The 18,150-nt window shown below is 41.8% G+C and overlaps 1 protein-coding gene across 10 annotated transcripts in view; it reads right to left on the minus strand.

The window, feature by feature from the left end:
* The window catches only part of RARB (retinoic acid receptor beta), a 325,319-nt gene that overhangs the window by 33,134 nt on the left and 274,035 nt on the right, over positions 1 to 18,150 (minus strand). For all 10 annotated transcript variants that reach the window (XM_057424975.1, XM_057424971.1, XM_057424972.1 and 7 more), the window contains one exon: positions 16,916 to 17,057. In XM_057424975.1, the coding sequence (XP_057280958.1) occupies positions 16,916 to 17,057 (142 nt within the window). The remainder of the gene's footprint in view (positions 1 to 16,915; positions 17,058 to 18,150) is intronic.

Raw genomic sequence — 18,150 nt, forward strand, 5'->3', positions numbered from 1 at the left:
TTTAGATAAAATTCTGCATACAGCTGGTTAAACTGAAACACTCGGGGGAACAGGAGGATGGCTCTTCTGGAATTGCAGTGTCTTAACACATTAGCTAAAAATACACAAGACCACAAACACAATGTGATTATACTCTCTTTTCCTTACAGCTGAAGTGAACAAGTGCACACACCGCGGTTGAAAACCACTTCAATACTCAACCTGAAATTAAATTCCTATTAAGAGATAGTGCATTTGTTTTACCACAGGCTGGGCAAAGAAAAAAATCCCTAAATTTCAAACTCTGAACTTTCAGTCAGAAATCACTAAGAGGCTATTAAATGTCTCATTTGATTTTAGCTGTTGAAGTGCCCTTTCGAGCTACCTTCTCAAAACAACTGCCCTTTTGAGCTACAATCTTGAAGCCTGGTACACTAACTCTCTATGGATAAATGATTATAGGCAAAAATATCCTGACCCTGACCTTTCTCTCCAGGGTCACCAAAAGGTGAATCAGTCTACTCATCTACAGATACTACATTAATTTCTCTCAGGAGACAGTCATGGTAGTACAATGCCTCGCAACTGGGAGACGCTGAGGTTATCCAAAGTCATCAATTCAATTTGCTGGGCATTATCTAGGACCACTGATGGCCAGGGAAGTGCATGGCTGTAAGCTAAGACCAGACACTGCTCTCTGTTCCTGCATGCTGCCTGGCCTGACAGCAACACTTTGTATACTTCAATCTGTTGCAGTTATTTCTCATCCTAACACACACAGAGGAAAAGAACATGACTTGAACTGGAAAGCCACCTACCATGACAAATCGCAACCTCTTTCCTGGCAATGCCATTAACAGACTCCTTCAAAACAACAACTTTCCATAATAAGCACATTCATTCAGTGAAACATGAGTCTCACCTATGGGACAAATTGATTGCATATGACTTTATGGGACAACAAACAGAAAAGCTACAAAGGAGGTGTGCTGGAACACCTCTTCCCCTTGCTTGTACATGGCTGCTCAGTCCCCAGGGCAATGGCTCCCCAGAAGGAAGAGCAGAAGTTCAGGTTTCATGCAGTGAATGCAGTTTCTAAACAGGGTTCGACCCTACATTATCTCCCAGAATTAAAAATAACAGCCTCAACTTATCACCACTGCTGTTTTTCCCTTGCAGTGGTGCTACTCCACCGATTGCAGCAGAGTCCCATTAGTGTAAAACTACAGTAGCGTAGTGGGAGATCGGCTGTAATATCTGTACCTGCAGATGGGTAACACTGCATTCATACCTAGGTTTCATTTCTTTGTTTTGCCCCAAGGCTAAATTTCACATTTGTACCTCTTGGTGCCTTGTGCAATTGTGTAAAGGTGCATCTAGTGAGAGAGCTGCCAACTGACAACACATATGAAGAGGACTGCGTGTACGGTGTACTTCATCAAGCACAAAGAACACATTGCCTCCTGCAACCGCAAACTGAGCTCATGCAGGCGGAGGAACAGTTGTTCCCGGCATATCTTAAGAAAGGGAGCCATAGTCTTGAATCTCAGCATTAGCCTGCGTTACAGCCCTGGCAGCTTGCAGCCCTGGCCTCCCACTAGGGCAGGGATAATAAAAGCAAAGTAATAGCTCAGCTACTATTTACCTATTCCTCTGAAGCTAACATAGAAGACATGCTATTATGAACTTGCACAAATTCCTTCCTAAGAGCAAAGGCTTGTTGATACTCCTCCTACTAAAAATAATAAATAAAATAAAGATCAGGAGGTTATTTCCAGCTCTCAGGATGCCAGGGCTGGTGGTGGGCAGGGGGGATACAGTGTGTGTGGCTCCACAGCCATAATCAACCTCCCTGCCCAGAACTGTATTACGTGAGGTGGACCTAAGCACCAAAAAATTGACTTTAAGCCTCATACTGATGTGCTGTCCAACACAGCTGGTGAGCATGAGCTGCACTTGCCATGGACTTGGAGTGCAGCTGGGCCAGATTTTGTAATTAACAGTGGCTGTCACTAAAGCTGATTTGCCATAATACTAAAAGAAAGGTTTCATCAAATGGTAAAACAACAAGCAGTAATACTGCATCTTGCTGCATTTTATCCTGCTGTTAAACAATCAGCAAATTTGCTCATCTTTTTGTTTTGGGTTTTGGTTTTTCTAATTACATGGTCCTTCTCCTCCCTTGCTCCTTCTGCCCCCCCCCCCCCCCCAGCTAACATAAGGAGAAAGAAAGGAGTGAAGTCCATCCACAGGATTTTGGGAAGGCCAAGACAAGCCAGCCAGCATGCTCTGGGAGTGCAAAGCTGGCAACATCACTGGATTCCCATAAAAGCCCTGCTGAAGCTGGCTCCTGACACAGCTTTAGTGTCTCACTGCCCACACCAAAACGCTCCACCTGTGAGCTGAGGCAATTGAAATGCCTTTGCCACCCAGGTTTTTTGCCAGGCAGGATGTCCCTTTCTGTCCGTGCATGGCTTCACTTGGTGCTGAGCCCCTGCGGGGCTTAACCTGCAGCAGTTGAAGCCTCAGCTCATGCCTTGGATCTCTGTGCCTGGGACAGCAGCAGGCTTTAACGTGACTCTTCAAAGCAAAAAGTGCCTGGGAGACAAAGGCTGTTGCTTGTGTGTTTAATAAATACTACGCCATCCACAATCCACACACAGAAGTACTGCTTTTCATCTGTTAATGCGGACTCTCCACACATCTGTGCTCCTCCTTTATGTAGCAGCAGAAGCATCATGGCATTACAGGGTCGAATTCCCCTAACACACCTGCAGCAACCTCACCTGTTTCAGCATTCCTGTTATGACAAGAATCACTCCACAAGCCTGCACCTAATTATCAGACTGTCTATTTTGATATATTTGATCTTTTATGTACAGTGCCAAAGAAGTTCTTTAAAATATATTCCAATTACTCTTTTATTTAAAAAAGAAAAAAATGTCTTTCTTGTCTGCAGCTTAAATTCTGAAACAGCAGGAGTAAATGGACCAGATTATTTAGAAATAAGGTATGCTAGTAACTGCAGGACTGGCTTGAAGGACTGGGTAATTCTGCCAGACAGGGTCAAGCAGCATCAAATCCTGATTCTTACATAAGATCTTTTAAATATCCTCAGTAACGCCAGCACATAACCTTTTTACATTAAACGCTTGCACAGTACACCAGACCAGCCTCATATAGTGACCATACAAGGAGCAAAGCCAGATGCTTCTTTCCAGAAAACATCAAGATACTAAAAAAAGCAGCCTTTTTATTGTTCATTTGAAATCAAAGCGATTATTGAGGCCTCTGCAACTTCCAGTGCAAGACTTACTGCACACAAGGGAGTTCATTTTGAGAAGGCAAACAGGCAGCAGGTCATCACAGAGTTAACTCAATAAAATAATAATTTCTACTTGGATAAACTGACCTAGTTTTCCCAGACTTCTCTATGAAAACAAAGGACGCAACTTGGACATGAGATGACATCTGAAAGGGAAGCCAAGAGCTGGGCAAGGAGGCTGAATTCAACACACAGCTGTTCCTTAACTAACTGAGGATGGTGGTCCCCAGTTGACGTTACAAATGACTAATCAGCATACAATTAACTGGCATTACTGGTGGTTTCTACCCCCTTCTTATCTCATTGATATCAGTGACTAACCTTTCATATCCTTCAACATGGGATTGGGCCCTTAACTCACAATACACAAGTTTGGTACCTCCTTTCAGCTAGGCTAGTCTTCTCCAAGACTGTGTCATGTGCTGATGCAAGGCATACTTACAGAAGCTTTTTATGACATCCTCTCAGGATATTGCTCCTGAGCTACAACCCCCATGGGAAGCACTGGCTGAAAATGTGGATTTTGAAAAGCAGAGATTTATTCAGTTCCCGAATATGACGATGAACATCTACCTCCCAAGCAGCTGCAGGACTGCCCCAGATCCCCAAGCCATGCGGGGCTAGGACACACAGCATGGAAGACAGGAGCCAACAACCCTGCCTCATAACTCATCCTGAGATTTTGCAAATCTGAGCAGAACATGATGCTGACAACTCTGCATTTTGGAATTGCACCCAGTGTTATTTCTCAGTGAAGCTCCCTTGTGCTGGAACACCTCCAACCAGTTCACGTTAAACAATTTGCCATGAGAAAATGTTTACTGAAGGGGAAACATGAAAGTATCCACAGAAAAAGGCCTGACTTTCCCTCTTTTCTAATCCAGCACATAGCATTAAATACTCATTAAAAATATATATAATGAACTGTTAAAACAGAATATCTAGCAATTCTTCTTAATTGCCTTATTCTTCCCACACCCTCTTTTCTAGGGAATATTTTTACATGTTCTTCCTTCATTACTGCAAGGTTTGTTTGCCATAGGGTTATCTCCCCACCTTATCCCTCGAGTCAAGAAAGAAGACCCCACAACACATGGGGCTTAATACTGTATACCCTGTGGGAGGAAGCTGATGTGCCTGTACATTTTTTTATAAGCTCACACCTTGCGATGCTTGAAATCTAGTAGGAAAAATAGTCTTCATAAACATGTGAAATAGCCATAACTGATTTAGAAAACAACAGGAATAATTGAAAAGGAAAGGCTTTGACTCTCTCTTTAGGACAAACAGGATTTAAGCCTTCTACAGAATTAAATGGATAAAGTATTTCTTTTCTCCTTGTATGGTCACTGCATCAGGGTGGTCAGTAAGTATTTCTGCTCTTTTCTTCTCTCCCTGTGTATTTTTCATTTTGCTATGGGAGGGAGTTAAACAAAATGGGGTTTCTTTTTCTTAATAACTACTATCCTCATATTTTTATTTTTTCTCTTTTTAATTATTTGTACAATTTAAAATTACTTAAAATTGTTCTGATTTAGTAGCAGCACTCATCTGAAAAGGCCTCCAAAGAGAAAAATAAAAGTATGCATTGAAGTTCTCTTCCAAACTACAGAAAGGGGAAAATCAAGCATCCTTCTTGAAGAAAAATGCTGTCAAAAGGCTCTTACAAACTAACAGTTCTCCATGTCACTTGTTACAGGGATCTGGACCATACAGGTTTGATCCCTGAGATCTTAAAGGGGATAACCAGATGGTGTGGCATTGTACAGCGTGGATTACAAGACCAAACACACAGTAAGCTCTGGATTTCCACACCCATCTTTATGAGACATCTAATTTGAACCACAAAAGCCCTGGCTTGCTTCCTGCCCAACAGAAGCAGACCAATATTGTGAGAGAGCAACTCAAGCTTCACTAAATCGGATGTTCTGTCTTCCAGTATCAACGATTCTTCTGTATCAGAAAGAAACCCCACCTTGATGAAATTTCAGTAGTGACACCTTTTTGAGAGTCTCTTCCCCATTGTCTCTCCACTAGAATCAAACCGTGTCACAGGGCACCTAGAAGTACTATGGCAAGAAAAATGGGGGAAGACATTCCTTGTATGTAAGAAAGAGCTCACAAAGCTATGATGCAGCCTGGGATGCTGAACACACACTGTACAGCACCTCATCACATAAGAGCACATCTAGGCTGATGCCTCCAGGTTGCAAAATGGCTAAAACCCCTGCTGTGCCAATTTCAGTATTCTTGAGTTAGAGAAAACAGCTCTCATACATTAGCCAAAACACATACTTAATTTTTTAAAAGATAAAAAATAAATGTCAATCTTCATTCTGCCACTGAGACATTCTCTTAAAAGTACACAACTATGAACTCAAGTAAAAGTACTATGCTCATAAGTGCACACGTAACTTGTGGATTCATTGAAATGTACTACTATTCCCCATAACATCCTGTGATTCCTGAAAATTTTGATTTTTTTCTACCTCTCTTACATTGTACTACTATTTCCATAACACAAACTGTAATCAGCTAGTTGGGAGTTAAACTAAAACCAAGGGAGCCAGATTTTTTTTTCAGGAGAGATGGGAAGAATCAAAGGATTTGCCGCACCACCCACTGCACCAGGGCTGACTGACACCGGGAAACCTACTAGTGATGAAAATAGGAAGCAAACAGAGCAGGTGAAAACAGTGTCTCTGGATCATCGGGTGAGTCAAGGAACGATGACCTCTCCCACTCCTTTAACTGCATCTTCTTCAAAACTCTGCTGCTGGCAAGGGAGTAAAGCACATCCCTCTGCCAGAGAGGCAGTAACCTGGCACCCCTGAGCTATTTGATGAATTGCATGTGTGCCTGTTGCTAAAGACAAGCTGCAGGTGATGCCTCCAGCTTTTGAAAAAAGCTTTGCCTTATCATTCTATTTGGTATTTCTGTTTGTGATGTTTTAATCTACTCACGTTGCTGAGTTTTCTGATTCAATGCTTTCTTTTCAGGCTCTGAAGTTTTAAGGTCAAGAGTTTCCCAGGTTTAAAAATACCAAGTTCTCCTTCCAAGAGAACACTGACGATGAGCACCAACCTACTTAACATAGGAAAAAACAATCCCAAATGCAAACACGTGATGCTATCTGCCAGTTCTCGCCACAAGTTTAAAGATGAAAAATGCTTAAAAATATAATGCATTAAAAATGATACAAATAGAATACGCTTTGTTAGTCTGTCATTTTAAATGGGTTGTAAAGTCCTCCCTCAGAGGATTGTACTTAAATCATTCATTAACTTGGAGCTGATTGCTTTGTCCTGGAAAAGGGGAAGAACATGGGTTTCTCAGATGTAACCCAATTTCTGAACAGAAATGAAAACAACCTGATGAAACTCAGTTACCAAAACCATCTATTGTACCCTATGCAGAAGTGTAAATAAATTAATTACAAAATCAGCTCCTTCAGCAAAAGCTATGGGAAGCTTTAAAATTAACATCTGACTTGATTAAAAGTTGAGAGAAAGAGAGAAAAAAGAAAGAGAGTAAAAGAAGAAAAGTAGGTCAGCATGTTTCCCCAGCATGTCTTTCTGACTCCATTAAAACTGTCTGTCAGATGACTAACCATGCCTGTAATCCAACTAAAAGCATGTTTGCTTTCTGTTGCACTTTTTGCCAGGGGAAAGGAAGAATTCCACTTAGCTTTAGCGCTGAAATTCAGGTAAATGTCTTCAAAAGTCAGATAATTTCCTCAACATTTACTTACCAAATCTGTTTATATCAACAATAAGCAACTGGTTACGGATGCACGGCACTGAGAACCAATCCCACAGCTTAAGTGCCTATCAGCCACAGGCACTGCCTGTAGGGCTTTGTGCTACAACTTGTTAAAGTCAGTTTTCAAGCTGTTGTTTGACTGGCAGACTTTTCGTAAGACCTAGATTTAAAAATGTAAGAGCTTTCAGAAACATGCAAGCATGCAACCAAGTGCTGCAGTAAGATGAGAAGGGGCAAAACCAATTCTGTTCACTTTGGACCAAAGGAAATTAAAAATCCCAGTACCTTACAATCTTTCTTTTTCCTTTCATAGTATTTCACAGCTGAGTGTTTTAAGTTAGGATAGAAGGGTGTTTCCACTGCTTGCATGCCATCTAACTTTAAAAAATCCTGTACACTTCCCACATGAGTGTTGAGGAACTGGAGATTAACTGTTCTGATGTATTTAAATTGAGCATGTGATACCATGTCCAGGTAAATCAAGGCTATTTTTAGAGCACTGTCCTAGGGCCAGCATCCCAGCAGGAGGAGCTGCAATGTGTCAGCCGGCTTATCACAGGCATGGCAATGGAGAACTCCCTCTGCTCTAACAATTCATACAATGGATGAAAGCAAGCCATAAGAGCCTGACAGCAGCAGAGGGAAATTTATGGACTCATCTACTTATGTAGCAATCTTCCTAAAACATCTTTGAGAGCTTACTGGTTTCCAAACGCCTGCTTTCTATCTTCCACACCATCAGCACAAGAGCTTTCCACTGAGAGGCCAGCATGAGTTTTGTTTGCCTTCTGCAGAGGCACCTATTCTATGCAAGACCATCTCCAGTAAGTGATCACCAGGAAAACAAAGAAGTAAGTTTGAAGATATAAATCATCAGGAAGATGTTGCTTCTCAGTGGAAGGACCAAATATGTGCCTCATCTCATACCAAGTCACAGTATCACAGTATGCTAGAGATTGGAAGGGACCTCAAAAGATCATCTAGTCCAATCCCCCTGCCGGAGCAGGAACACCTAGATAATGTTACACAGGAATGTGTCCAGGCGGGTTTTGAATGTCTCCAGGGAAGGAGACTCCACAACCTCCCTGGGCAGCCTGTTCCAGTGTTCCGTCACCCTCACTGAGAAGAAGTTTCTTCTCAAGTTTAAGTGGAACCTCTTGTGTTCCAGTTTGTACCCATTACCCCTTGTCCTATCATTGTTTGCCACTGAGTAGAGCCTGGCTCCATCCTCGTGACACTCCCCCTTTATATATTTATAGACACTAATAAGGTCACCCCTCAGTCTCCTCTTCTCCAAACTATAGAGACCTAGCTCCCTCAGTCTTTCCTCATAAGGGAGATGCTCCACTCCCTTAACCATCTTCGTTGCCCTGCACTGGACTCTCTCCAGCAGCTCCCTGTCCTTGAACTGAGGGGCCCAGAACTGGACACAATATTCCAGATGGGGTCTCACCAGGGCAGAGTAGAGGGGAAGGAGGACCTCTCTCGACCTACTAACCATCCCCCTTCTAGTACACCCCAGGATGCCATTGGCCTTCTTAGCCACAAGGGCACAGTGTTGGCTCATGGTCATCCTGTCGTCCACTAGGACCCCCAGGTCCCTCTCCCCTACACTGCTCTCTAACAGGTCGTTTCCCAACCTACACTGGAACCTGGGGTTTTTCCTGCCCAGATGCAGGACTCTACACTTTCCCTTGTTATATTTCATCAAGTTACTCCTTGCCCAACTCTCCAGCCTGTCCTTCAGGCACATTTGAGTTGCTGCAGTTCAGATTTCCCAGGACTCTTGGGAACAATTTACTGAATTTCTCATGAACCTTGGCTACTGTAGATAACATTTTCAGGTTGGCCTGACAACCAAATAATCCGTGTTTAGCTTCAGGACACTGGCCATTTGCTCGTTCCCAGACTGATATATCTCATTGTCATTTCTCCATCCTTCAGATCAACATCCCAAAATAACAACCAGCATCAAACAGAGAAAAAACAAAATATACAAGAAGCCACAAGGTGCCAGTATAGAAAGTACAACTCACATGGTGCAATGGCAATTAGGAGAAAGAGATGCATCAAAGATGCCTGTGCCTCTGAACAGGAAAATTATCTGAATGAAGAATACAAAGCAGTGAACTGAGTACATAAAGGAAGAATGGAAGCTCTGAAACAAAGCTTTTGAGGTCATGGGATTGGGGTCTCAGCAGTTATATCTGCATGACCAAGCAAGTGTGGTCTCAGCCCCGTGCTTTGGAGTGCATGGACTGAGCAGGGCCAGGCTATCTCCAGATTTCCCATCTGCTCTTACAGCAGCATTGCCCAGCACATCACAAGACAGAAAGGGTAATCCAGGGTTTTGCCTGCCATGAAAGTGGCTGGAATGCCGCACTCAAGAAGAGGCAAAGGCTACCTGCAATGGCAACACGAATGCATAGAGCCAGTGTCTTTATACGTACAATCCAGATTACTGCTACTACTTGCCAATGGACACCCCGAACCCAAAAGTGTGTGTGTGGGGGAATTAACAGAAAAAGGCTACAGAAACAACCAGATCCATGTTAAGAAGCAGCTTTGTAAGAGATATCTGCCCATGTGCCTTTTACTGGGAAGCTGACTGAGGAAAGCACATTGACAATCCCTAAAAAAATCCCAAAGGTATGAAATAAAAAAATGGGAAGTTCCACTTGTGTCAGTGCCACTAATGCTCTCATGGAAGAGCCAGACCTCTGGAGAAGGTGGCACACAGCAAAACCATCAGAAACCCAAGCTGTTAGCATCAACTGACAGGCATTAGTCACTCCATGGGCTCTGATTAAAATGTGCTCCTTTTAAAGAAAGAAAGGGTTCAGTCAAGTCTGAGGACTTAGCTAGAGCCACTGACCATTAACATGTACTTCTTCGGAGCATGCTGCAGGTGTAAGGAGAAGTTAGACTGTACACATTAGACTTTTCAGTGGCTTTAGTCACCTCCAGGCTTCATCTATAATGAAAGAAAAGTTACTTGTACAGTGATTCTCTGCCATTCAGCTGAATTTCTTCCATGGAACAAGATCAAGTGGTGTTCAGAAAGTCCACTAATATCTATTGACACTTTTGCCTTTCCTAATGCACATTTCTTTAAAAGCATGGTCAGCCACTGCAGTACAAATGATTAGCAGAGTAACTTTAGAAGTGTCACAACTTTAATAAAACACCTTGTTAAGCAAAAGCTTGAGAGGCACACATTTACAGTTGCCGAGGACGAGGATTGATGGATGCAGACAAGGGCTGCAGAGAGCACACAAGCCCTGGTAACTTCTGCCAGGATCCATGTTGTCATAGAGACAGCAGAGAGCGATGGAAGTTCATCACGGTAGCTGTACCTTAGTGAATAAGCCTTAATGTACCTTCCAGCTGAGGACATGTAATCAATCTCTGTATGAAGTTATTGAAGGAATTCCCTTTATGCTTACTCAGTCCTCAAGAGCCCAAAATGAGGAAAAGGTTTTAAAATATAGACGTATTTTACTACTTCTAAAGGCAAGCCAAGGCCTACTGTTTCTTTTGGATGGTGGGGAAGGTAGCTGTTTCTTTTGAAACGGAAATTATGTAAAATATTAAAAACTTGATAAAGATGTTCAATCAAAACCAAAAACAACAAAAAAGGCACGGAAAAAGTAATTCTAGGGCAGCCTGGCTATATTGGCCATATGCAATGGTGTTGCTCCCTTCCCCCTGACACCTCCCCTACCGAGGTGACCAAAGCCCTGGCATCTCACTGCTGCTCTTCTCCTATTGGGTTCAACTCCCTTTCATGCTGCAAAACAAAGGACTTTCCCCAATCTCTCTTCTCTCTCCATGCCTTTCTCCCATCATCTGCCTTCCCAGTGGCATTCAATCCCTAGTTTATCTTCCCATGGGGCAGCAGCACCCATGAGCCTGCCCAGGTCCCTGCTCTGGACTCCATCCCACCACTTGGGAGGTATGGGACTGTGGAGCTGACAACAGGCAGTGCAGAAACAGTGCCAGGGGTTGTTTATTGGCCAAGGTCTTCAGTTCTTATTATGGGTTTTCTACCCAAGAAAGGGGAAAAAATAAACTTGCAGCAGTAGTGTGTTATGGTTTAAAGTTACAGCTATTTGTGTAATGCCTAAAAGGCAGTGAACAGAAGAAAAAGAGAACCTTAAGACACTATTCATACTTTTCCCTAACATTTCAGGATATAAAAATCAGACTAATTACCAAAGAGTCTTGAGTTAAGCAGGGTTCACTAATCATGCTCTGCTTGAAGAATTAGGAGAGAATTTACTTAGCCGCATCATGAAAGGTGCCAATAAATTGTTCAGCTGGAGAGTGAACATAATAAAAAAAAAATCATTTTTTATGTTATTTTCTTTAGCAGTTTATTAATTGCTGCCTGAAATACTTTTCTGAAGCACAACGAGCTGCAAATGAATTCATGGGCTATTAATCTGCTGTACATGGCACTGGAGGGAAAGCTCATTAGGTGAGTTGATGCAATTATTGCTATTACATAACCATCTTCACAGAACATAGAGTAAATTATGGATAATAACATTCAATCTAAGTTGCTCCTTTAAACATTAAAGCTGGCAAGTGAAAGCCATACAAAATCAGGGGGAAAGGCTGACACACAAAAGAGGCAGACCCCGAAAGGGGAAAAGAAAACCAGACTGGCTTTTTTGAAGACACCAAACCAGTGTGAAAAGCAAGCGATATTTGTTTAACCATGGAAAACAATGTGCAATAAGAAGTGTAGAATCCAGTTCTCTACAAGAGAATTTTAATTGTATAGAAACCATTTTCAGCCACCCTGCAAAGTGTGCATTATCTCTGCCAGGGGGCAGACTGTGGGTAGCAGGAAACCCTTCATGTTGGCTTTGCTCTCATCTTAAAACATCTCCTCATCAGTGATACTGAGAATTTGGCATTAACTTTTAAAAGCTCCCACCTTCTCAGCCTGAAAATAAATACAAGCATTCCTATGTGATGGGCAACTGAATGAAAAAATAAATATCCAGCCTTAATGAACAGAATGAAAAACCTGTGATCTATATGGCTGGGGCATAGTTTTCCCTCTATTTATTTACTCAATCTCTTCAGAATTGGTATTTTCACAATCTTTCACCTTCAGAGCACTTAACAATACTAGGTCCCCCAGCCTGTGAAAAAAACTTAACATTTTCACGCCTCAAGATAGGAAAGCCAGTCTAATCAGCTTGTAGAGTTTAGAGAGAGGAGTTAGTCCCAGCACAGAACTCAGGAGGTTGTGATTTCCACTCTGATATTTAGCTCATGCCTCTTGAGAAAGCATGTCAAGTCAGCAGACAAGGCAACTATGCTGGAACTCCTGAAAAAGCCCCCAGCCACTGTGTGGTATTTAGGCATCTAGTTAAAAACCTAGCCCATAGCAAAGCAGAAATATTTCTTAAATCCAGCGCTTTCTCTTGATTATAAATATAAAAAGCAGTTCAGTTCTCAGTATAATATTCTGAACAGAGATTTCATGTGATCTAATTAACACACTTTAAAATTACATCAGCGGAATCTGCATGAACTTCTCAAACACAGCTATGCAGACTAGACACTCACTGGAGATGGAAACACACTTCACTAAGGAGTCTAAAAGAAAATGAAACAGGAATATAAGATGAAAAATACAAATATGACAGTTCTTTAAGTTGCTGTTTCCTGGTTGCCAATTTAAAACCAGAATTAAAATAAGTATATCAATTCATTCTATTACTCAGGAGCAGAATGCAATCGTATGTTCCGAGAAGCATGAACATTCAAGTACTCTAAGACTTTCAAGTCTGTGATAAAGAGTATCAGACATTTCTGTACAAGTTTAAGAAAAGCCCAACCAAACTAAACTAAAATAAATACTGAGCACAAAAACTGGATTCTCTTCACGGTAATTTCCCCACATCCCCTCCCTTCCTCCCTCCCTCCAGAGAGGCTAATTGTAAGCAGATTTACACTTCAGTGCACTGAAGCAATCTGGAACAATGATTCTGTGCCTTTATAATTTTGCCCTATTAGAGCTCACTGTCGATGAAACTTTCCTGCATCAGACCCTGGTATGTGGGCTGGGTGTACGCCTGAGGGGGACTCCAAAGATCATCAAGCACAGTCACAGTCCTTGCTGCCTGCAAATTTCATAAGAGAGGATTGAAGTGGAAGAGTTGCTGGGCTAGGCTGAGCACCTGTGGCAGAAGGAAGTTCCAGTTTCTTCCTGCTTGTACCCTGCAGTAAACCCAGTTTAGGTTTTAAGGGCAGGTTTCAATTTGAAAGCATATGTTCCAGCATCCTGCTTGAAAGAGCCCATTATTGCTCGAGAGCTGTGTCCAGCTTCCTGCATTCTCCCTTAATTGCACAAGGCAGCGCTGTACGTGTGACCCCTCTCCAGCTCCCGAGGACCAAGGTCCGTGCATCCAGGCAATAGTGCGCTGCTTGCTGACACCTGGGGTCAGGCCAAGGATGGTGCTTCAACATCAGCTTAGAGATCACGTAATAGAAGGGCAAAGGTTAGTTTCCTAAGGCCCTCCATCACATAATGAGCCACTGTCAGCCTTAGTAGCCTTCCTACTTCAGCAGCAGCAGCAATAAAATCCTGTGTGATCACCATTTGTGTCTACATATTAATTAAAAAAAAATTAACAGGCTGGAAGGCTAAGGAGGACAGAAATAGTTTGGAGCGGGGATAAGAGCATCAGCTGCACCTACACACTGCGGAGCACTCGCACGGTGCATGTGGATGCATGAACTGACGTGGGACAACCATACAACAAATCCAAAACCCAGTGCAATGCTTATGGAGGAGCTGGCTCCAAGTGTTTAGGGACAGGTCAGGCTGCAGGGCCACAAGCTCAGGAGTTTCAGAAAGACAGGGATACCATGAAAGACAGCAGGGCTTTGTTTCAAGCTGTGGTTTGCCCCACTGCAGGATGATAAAACGGTCATCACTAAGTTGTTTCCCCTCACACCCTTTGTTTTGTCTACCTGGAGCACAAACCTTTTGCAACAGTGACTACACAGTGAAAGACAGTCCCTACATTGGCGGATCCAGTGTCAGTGGGTCTTGCAGATACCATCACAAGGCAAATAACTCTACTCCTGCCCTGGAGGCAGTCTTGTTATTGACCTGTCTTGATCAGATCTGGGGAGTAACATGAGGTCAAAGATAACTTTTTTCCCCTGCATGAACAAAACAACCTATAAAGAAATGCAAATGTGGTGCATTCCTTCTATCTCACTTCATTCTCTAAAACAAGATAAAAGCATACAAGGAGCACTCAGAACCTCTTCTCTTCCAAAACACTGCACCTCCATCCATAAAGCTTACCTATCACATTGGCTAGGCAGCCAGTTCTCATCTTATCTCTGATGATTGTGTGTTAATGCTCATTAAGCTTAAAAAGTGTCACATATGCAAGTACTTTTGCATGCCCTTTAAAGACCGAACAAATAAACACAGAACAGTAGCATTAAGCAGATACTTCTGTATACTGAAACTCTGCATTTACTCCTCCTTTTCTCCTGGGAACAGACCTTGAGGTTCCTATTTGCAGCTGCCCCCCATTTGGGACTGCTTTGAGCATTGCAGGCTTGTTTCCCTATGAGACTTCCCTGATACTTTTTTTCTGTCCTTTGTTCATGGCTTTCATGTTACAAGGGAACAGAAGACAGAAAACCAAAATGTGAATAGGGTACTAGGGTAAAAGAAAAAACTCTATTTGGTAAGAAAAAGCCCACTGATAAATGTACTTTTGTTTACATAAACTTCTAAAGAAGCGGAGTAGAAACCTCGAGGCATGTATGAAAGAAGGTGAAATAAGAAAATAGTTTTTCAAATCTCTTAAGAGATTAAAAGCTCCTGTTTATGAAGGGGTAACATGGAATAACTTCAGACTTAGTTCTTAAACCCAGAAGACAAGACACACTGCATTCAAACTGATGACATTTTAAATAATTTCTCTATTCCTTTGCAAATGCCTTCTACAGAGATGCAGCCAGAGGACATCCCTCACTTCTCCCCAGTATCCTCTGTTCCCCCTCCAACCTGCTATCCTCCTTTCAGTGCCTGTAGTGGTCTGAGATAAAGGCAACTGCCAAAGGGCAATTTAACTCAGTTCACCAAAAGAAAAAGGCAGACCAAAACCTGAACTTCTGCTAGCAAAGCTCCAGCTACCCTATGGGAGAAAACAATTCATCATCCAAAAGGCAGTAAGTCTTTATACTTTACCCAAAGTAACTTTGGTTAATATGTTGGAAATACTGCTGATATTTCCAAAACCTACTCTGGTGAGAAGTTACATCATTTAATAAGATTACTATTTCACATCATGAATAAAATCCTTAAGAATTCAAGACCAACAAGCCCTCAGGTGAAAAAAGTGTTTTTTCTTCTCTTCCAAACTGCATTATACTGTTTTTATCAATGAAAAAAAGCTTCATGTGCACAGATATCTGTGTGGTCAAACACCTATAATAAAATCCACCTCTTTAAATCTCATACTTTTGTGCATCTTTGTATCTAGTCCACCTCCTACTTTACCCCCATGATGGTTTGCACTCCAGTAAAACTATACATAAGTGTAGATAAGTGCACTTCAGGCACATGAGAAAACTAGAAAACCCAGCAAAGACAGTGAAATCATGGAAATTTTAAGAGCTCCTCTTCCAGTTGAAACTTGATCTTGGCCCTTTTCAATAACAGCAATTTCAGATTTCCATGAAAAGGAGCTGGAAATGCTGCAAAGAAGTCCTAAAGATGCACCCAGTTCTTTCTCTGCTCCTCAACACTTCCTCTGAGAGGAGAGGAAGGAGAATGTGGAAGTGTTTATATTGGAATTGACTGACTAAAATCAGGAACATCCCTGATAGAGGTAAAATCCCTCAACAATCAAGTAAATCATTACACAAAAGATTTTTTGCTACTGCAATCATTCCAATCAAAACTGAGAAGGTTTCAGAATCATTACCCCATAGATCGGGATTTGAGAACGCATTTTTAGCTACATTTCATGCTTGACAGGGATATCAATAAACTAGAAAAAGAAAAATCCCAGATTTCTACCTAAATATTTTAAAATATTAAAGGGCAAACCAGAGATTTCTAGAAAAGAAGGGAGAGGAAAATGCTTTGGCAGCACCTTTACATAATAAGGTTTACTGGCTTTGCATGTTTAGAAGAGGACTGCCAGCCTGTTTTACCTTTTGGAGAGACTCCAACTAGAAAGAACGGAAGATTCAAGGTTTTGTAAAAGGGCACAAACTGGAGCTAGTGCTAAGAGAAAAACGCCTGCCACAAGCAGCTGCACTGGCACAGGGGAGAAGGTGTAAGGCTGAAGAAGGCTGCTTTCTGCCAACGGGAAGCCCTTATGAAATAATAGCCTGCGCTGACCTCAGGCCCAGCAAGACCATGAGCAGGTCTGCAGGGCAGACGGAGGATGGAAAACTCTTAAGAAGCTTAAGAAGCCAGTGCTGTTGCGCTTACACCCTTGCCCCAAAAAGCTATTTCTAGAGCACATGGGAGATAATCCAGTCTAAAGCAAGAATCTCTGCACTAGTTCCTTTAGAAAACGTGGCAAAATTATCCACTTAGGCGTTCTTACACCCACAAAGGCAGTGTGTTGCAGTAAAAGTTCTTAACTGACGGCATTTAGGCTGCAAAATTCATTAAGTACAGGTCTGAAGTTGTGTACAAAATTCACACTCCTTTCTCTGCATACGAATGCAGATAGCAGCTTCAAGAACATAATGGCAAAACATTTTTCTCCCTTGGGACTGCCATATATATATATATATATATAGGATATGACAAACAATGAATTGTTTCTGAAGAAAACTTACATTCTTTGGACATTCCCACTTCAAAGCACTTCTGTAGTCTGCAGTACTGGCAGCGATTTCTGGTAACTTTATTGATAACACAGTTTTTATCTCTGTGACATGTGTAAACCATGTTCTTCTGGATGCTCCTGCGGAAAAAGCCCTAGAATCAAGGAAAAAAGACATCAAACTTCTGAGCTTCCCATAACCCTTAGAGATAGGCACTAACATTGCTTTAAAATAACAAAATAAATTCAAAGTTATGGCTCAAGTATGGCATCTTTAAAGACTCAGTATTCTTATAATTTAGTACTGTTTCTTCAAACAGAAGACTCTTGTCTTAAATAAAAACCAATTAAATAATGCAACCTACGGCCAAAATAAACAAAACTAGAACTAGTAACAGCATTCAGGAAATTAAGGCCCAGATTTTACAAAAAAAGCTCAAACAAAAATAGTTTTGGCTTATGGCTGTAGTAATGAGTTCAGTAAACAACAGCCTTCCCAACAGATCCACTTGGAAGGCAAACGCTCACCCAACAACCAACAGCCTCTTTCAGCCTGAAGGTTCTATCTATTTTTGTTGCTGCAGAGATTCCCTAATTTGAATGCTGCAGGTAAAATGAGAAACCCAGGTCTCTCAGCTGCTGGAACTCCGACAGCAATTAACGAGGCTTCTGCAGGTGGAAGAGTTCCAGCATCAGGTTATTGAGTAGTGAACTTGTAAAAGGTGCCAATTACAGCACTTTTTTCTTATTCAGATACAGCTGTGAAAATAATCAAGTAATTACACTGATCTTGAACAGAAATTAAAGAAAACTAGAGGTCTCATTTACACTTAAGGAACACCATTTGACTGGGTTCCTCTGACAAACAAAAGGGAGAAAACCAGCTATAAAGGTTAGGAGGCATGGAAAAAAAGGCAAAACCCAAGTTATTTCTCTATCTGCGTGAAAAACCAAACTTCAGATAATACCATGTAATAATGAAGAGGGAAAAAAAACAACAAAAAAGCCATTAGAGTTTAGATCTCAACACACAGATATTCAGCGACAGCATTTCTGCAACAGAGATTTGGAAATTTGACAGCACTATTTAACCTTCTCACTCAGATTTTGAAAATCATTTCAGCAAGCACCAGGGTCAAATTTCAGTCAACATCATAGCATTATGGAAGAACAGTTTGCAGTTTAATATTTGTTAGAGGGCTTGAGAGGTTAAAACTCTGCAACGAGCCACATGTTTAGACCCTACAG

Source organism: Pezoporus wallicus, unplaced genomic scaffold (assembly GCF_028554395.1).
Source record: "Pezoporus wallicus isolate ANWC-B61680 ecotype Strahan unplaced genomic scaffold, APGP_CSIRO_Pwel_v1 contig_3181, whole genome shotgun sequence".
In the NCBI taxonomy this organism is placed as follows: Eukaryota; Metazoa; Chordata; class Aves; order Psittaciformes; family Psittacidae; genus Pezoporus; species Pezoporus wallicus.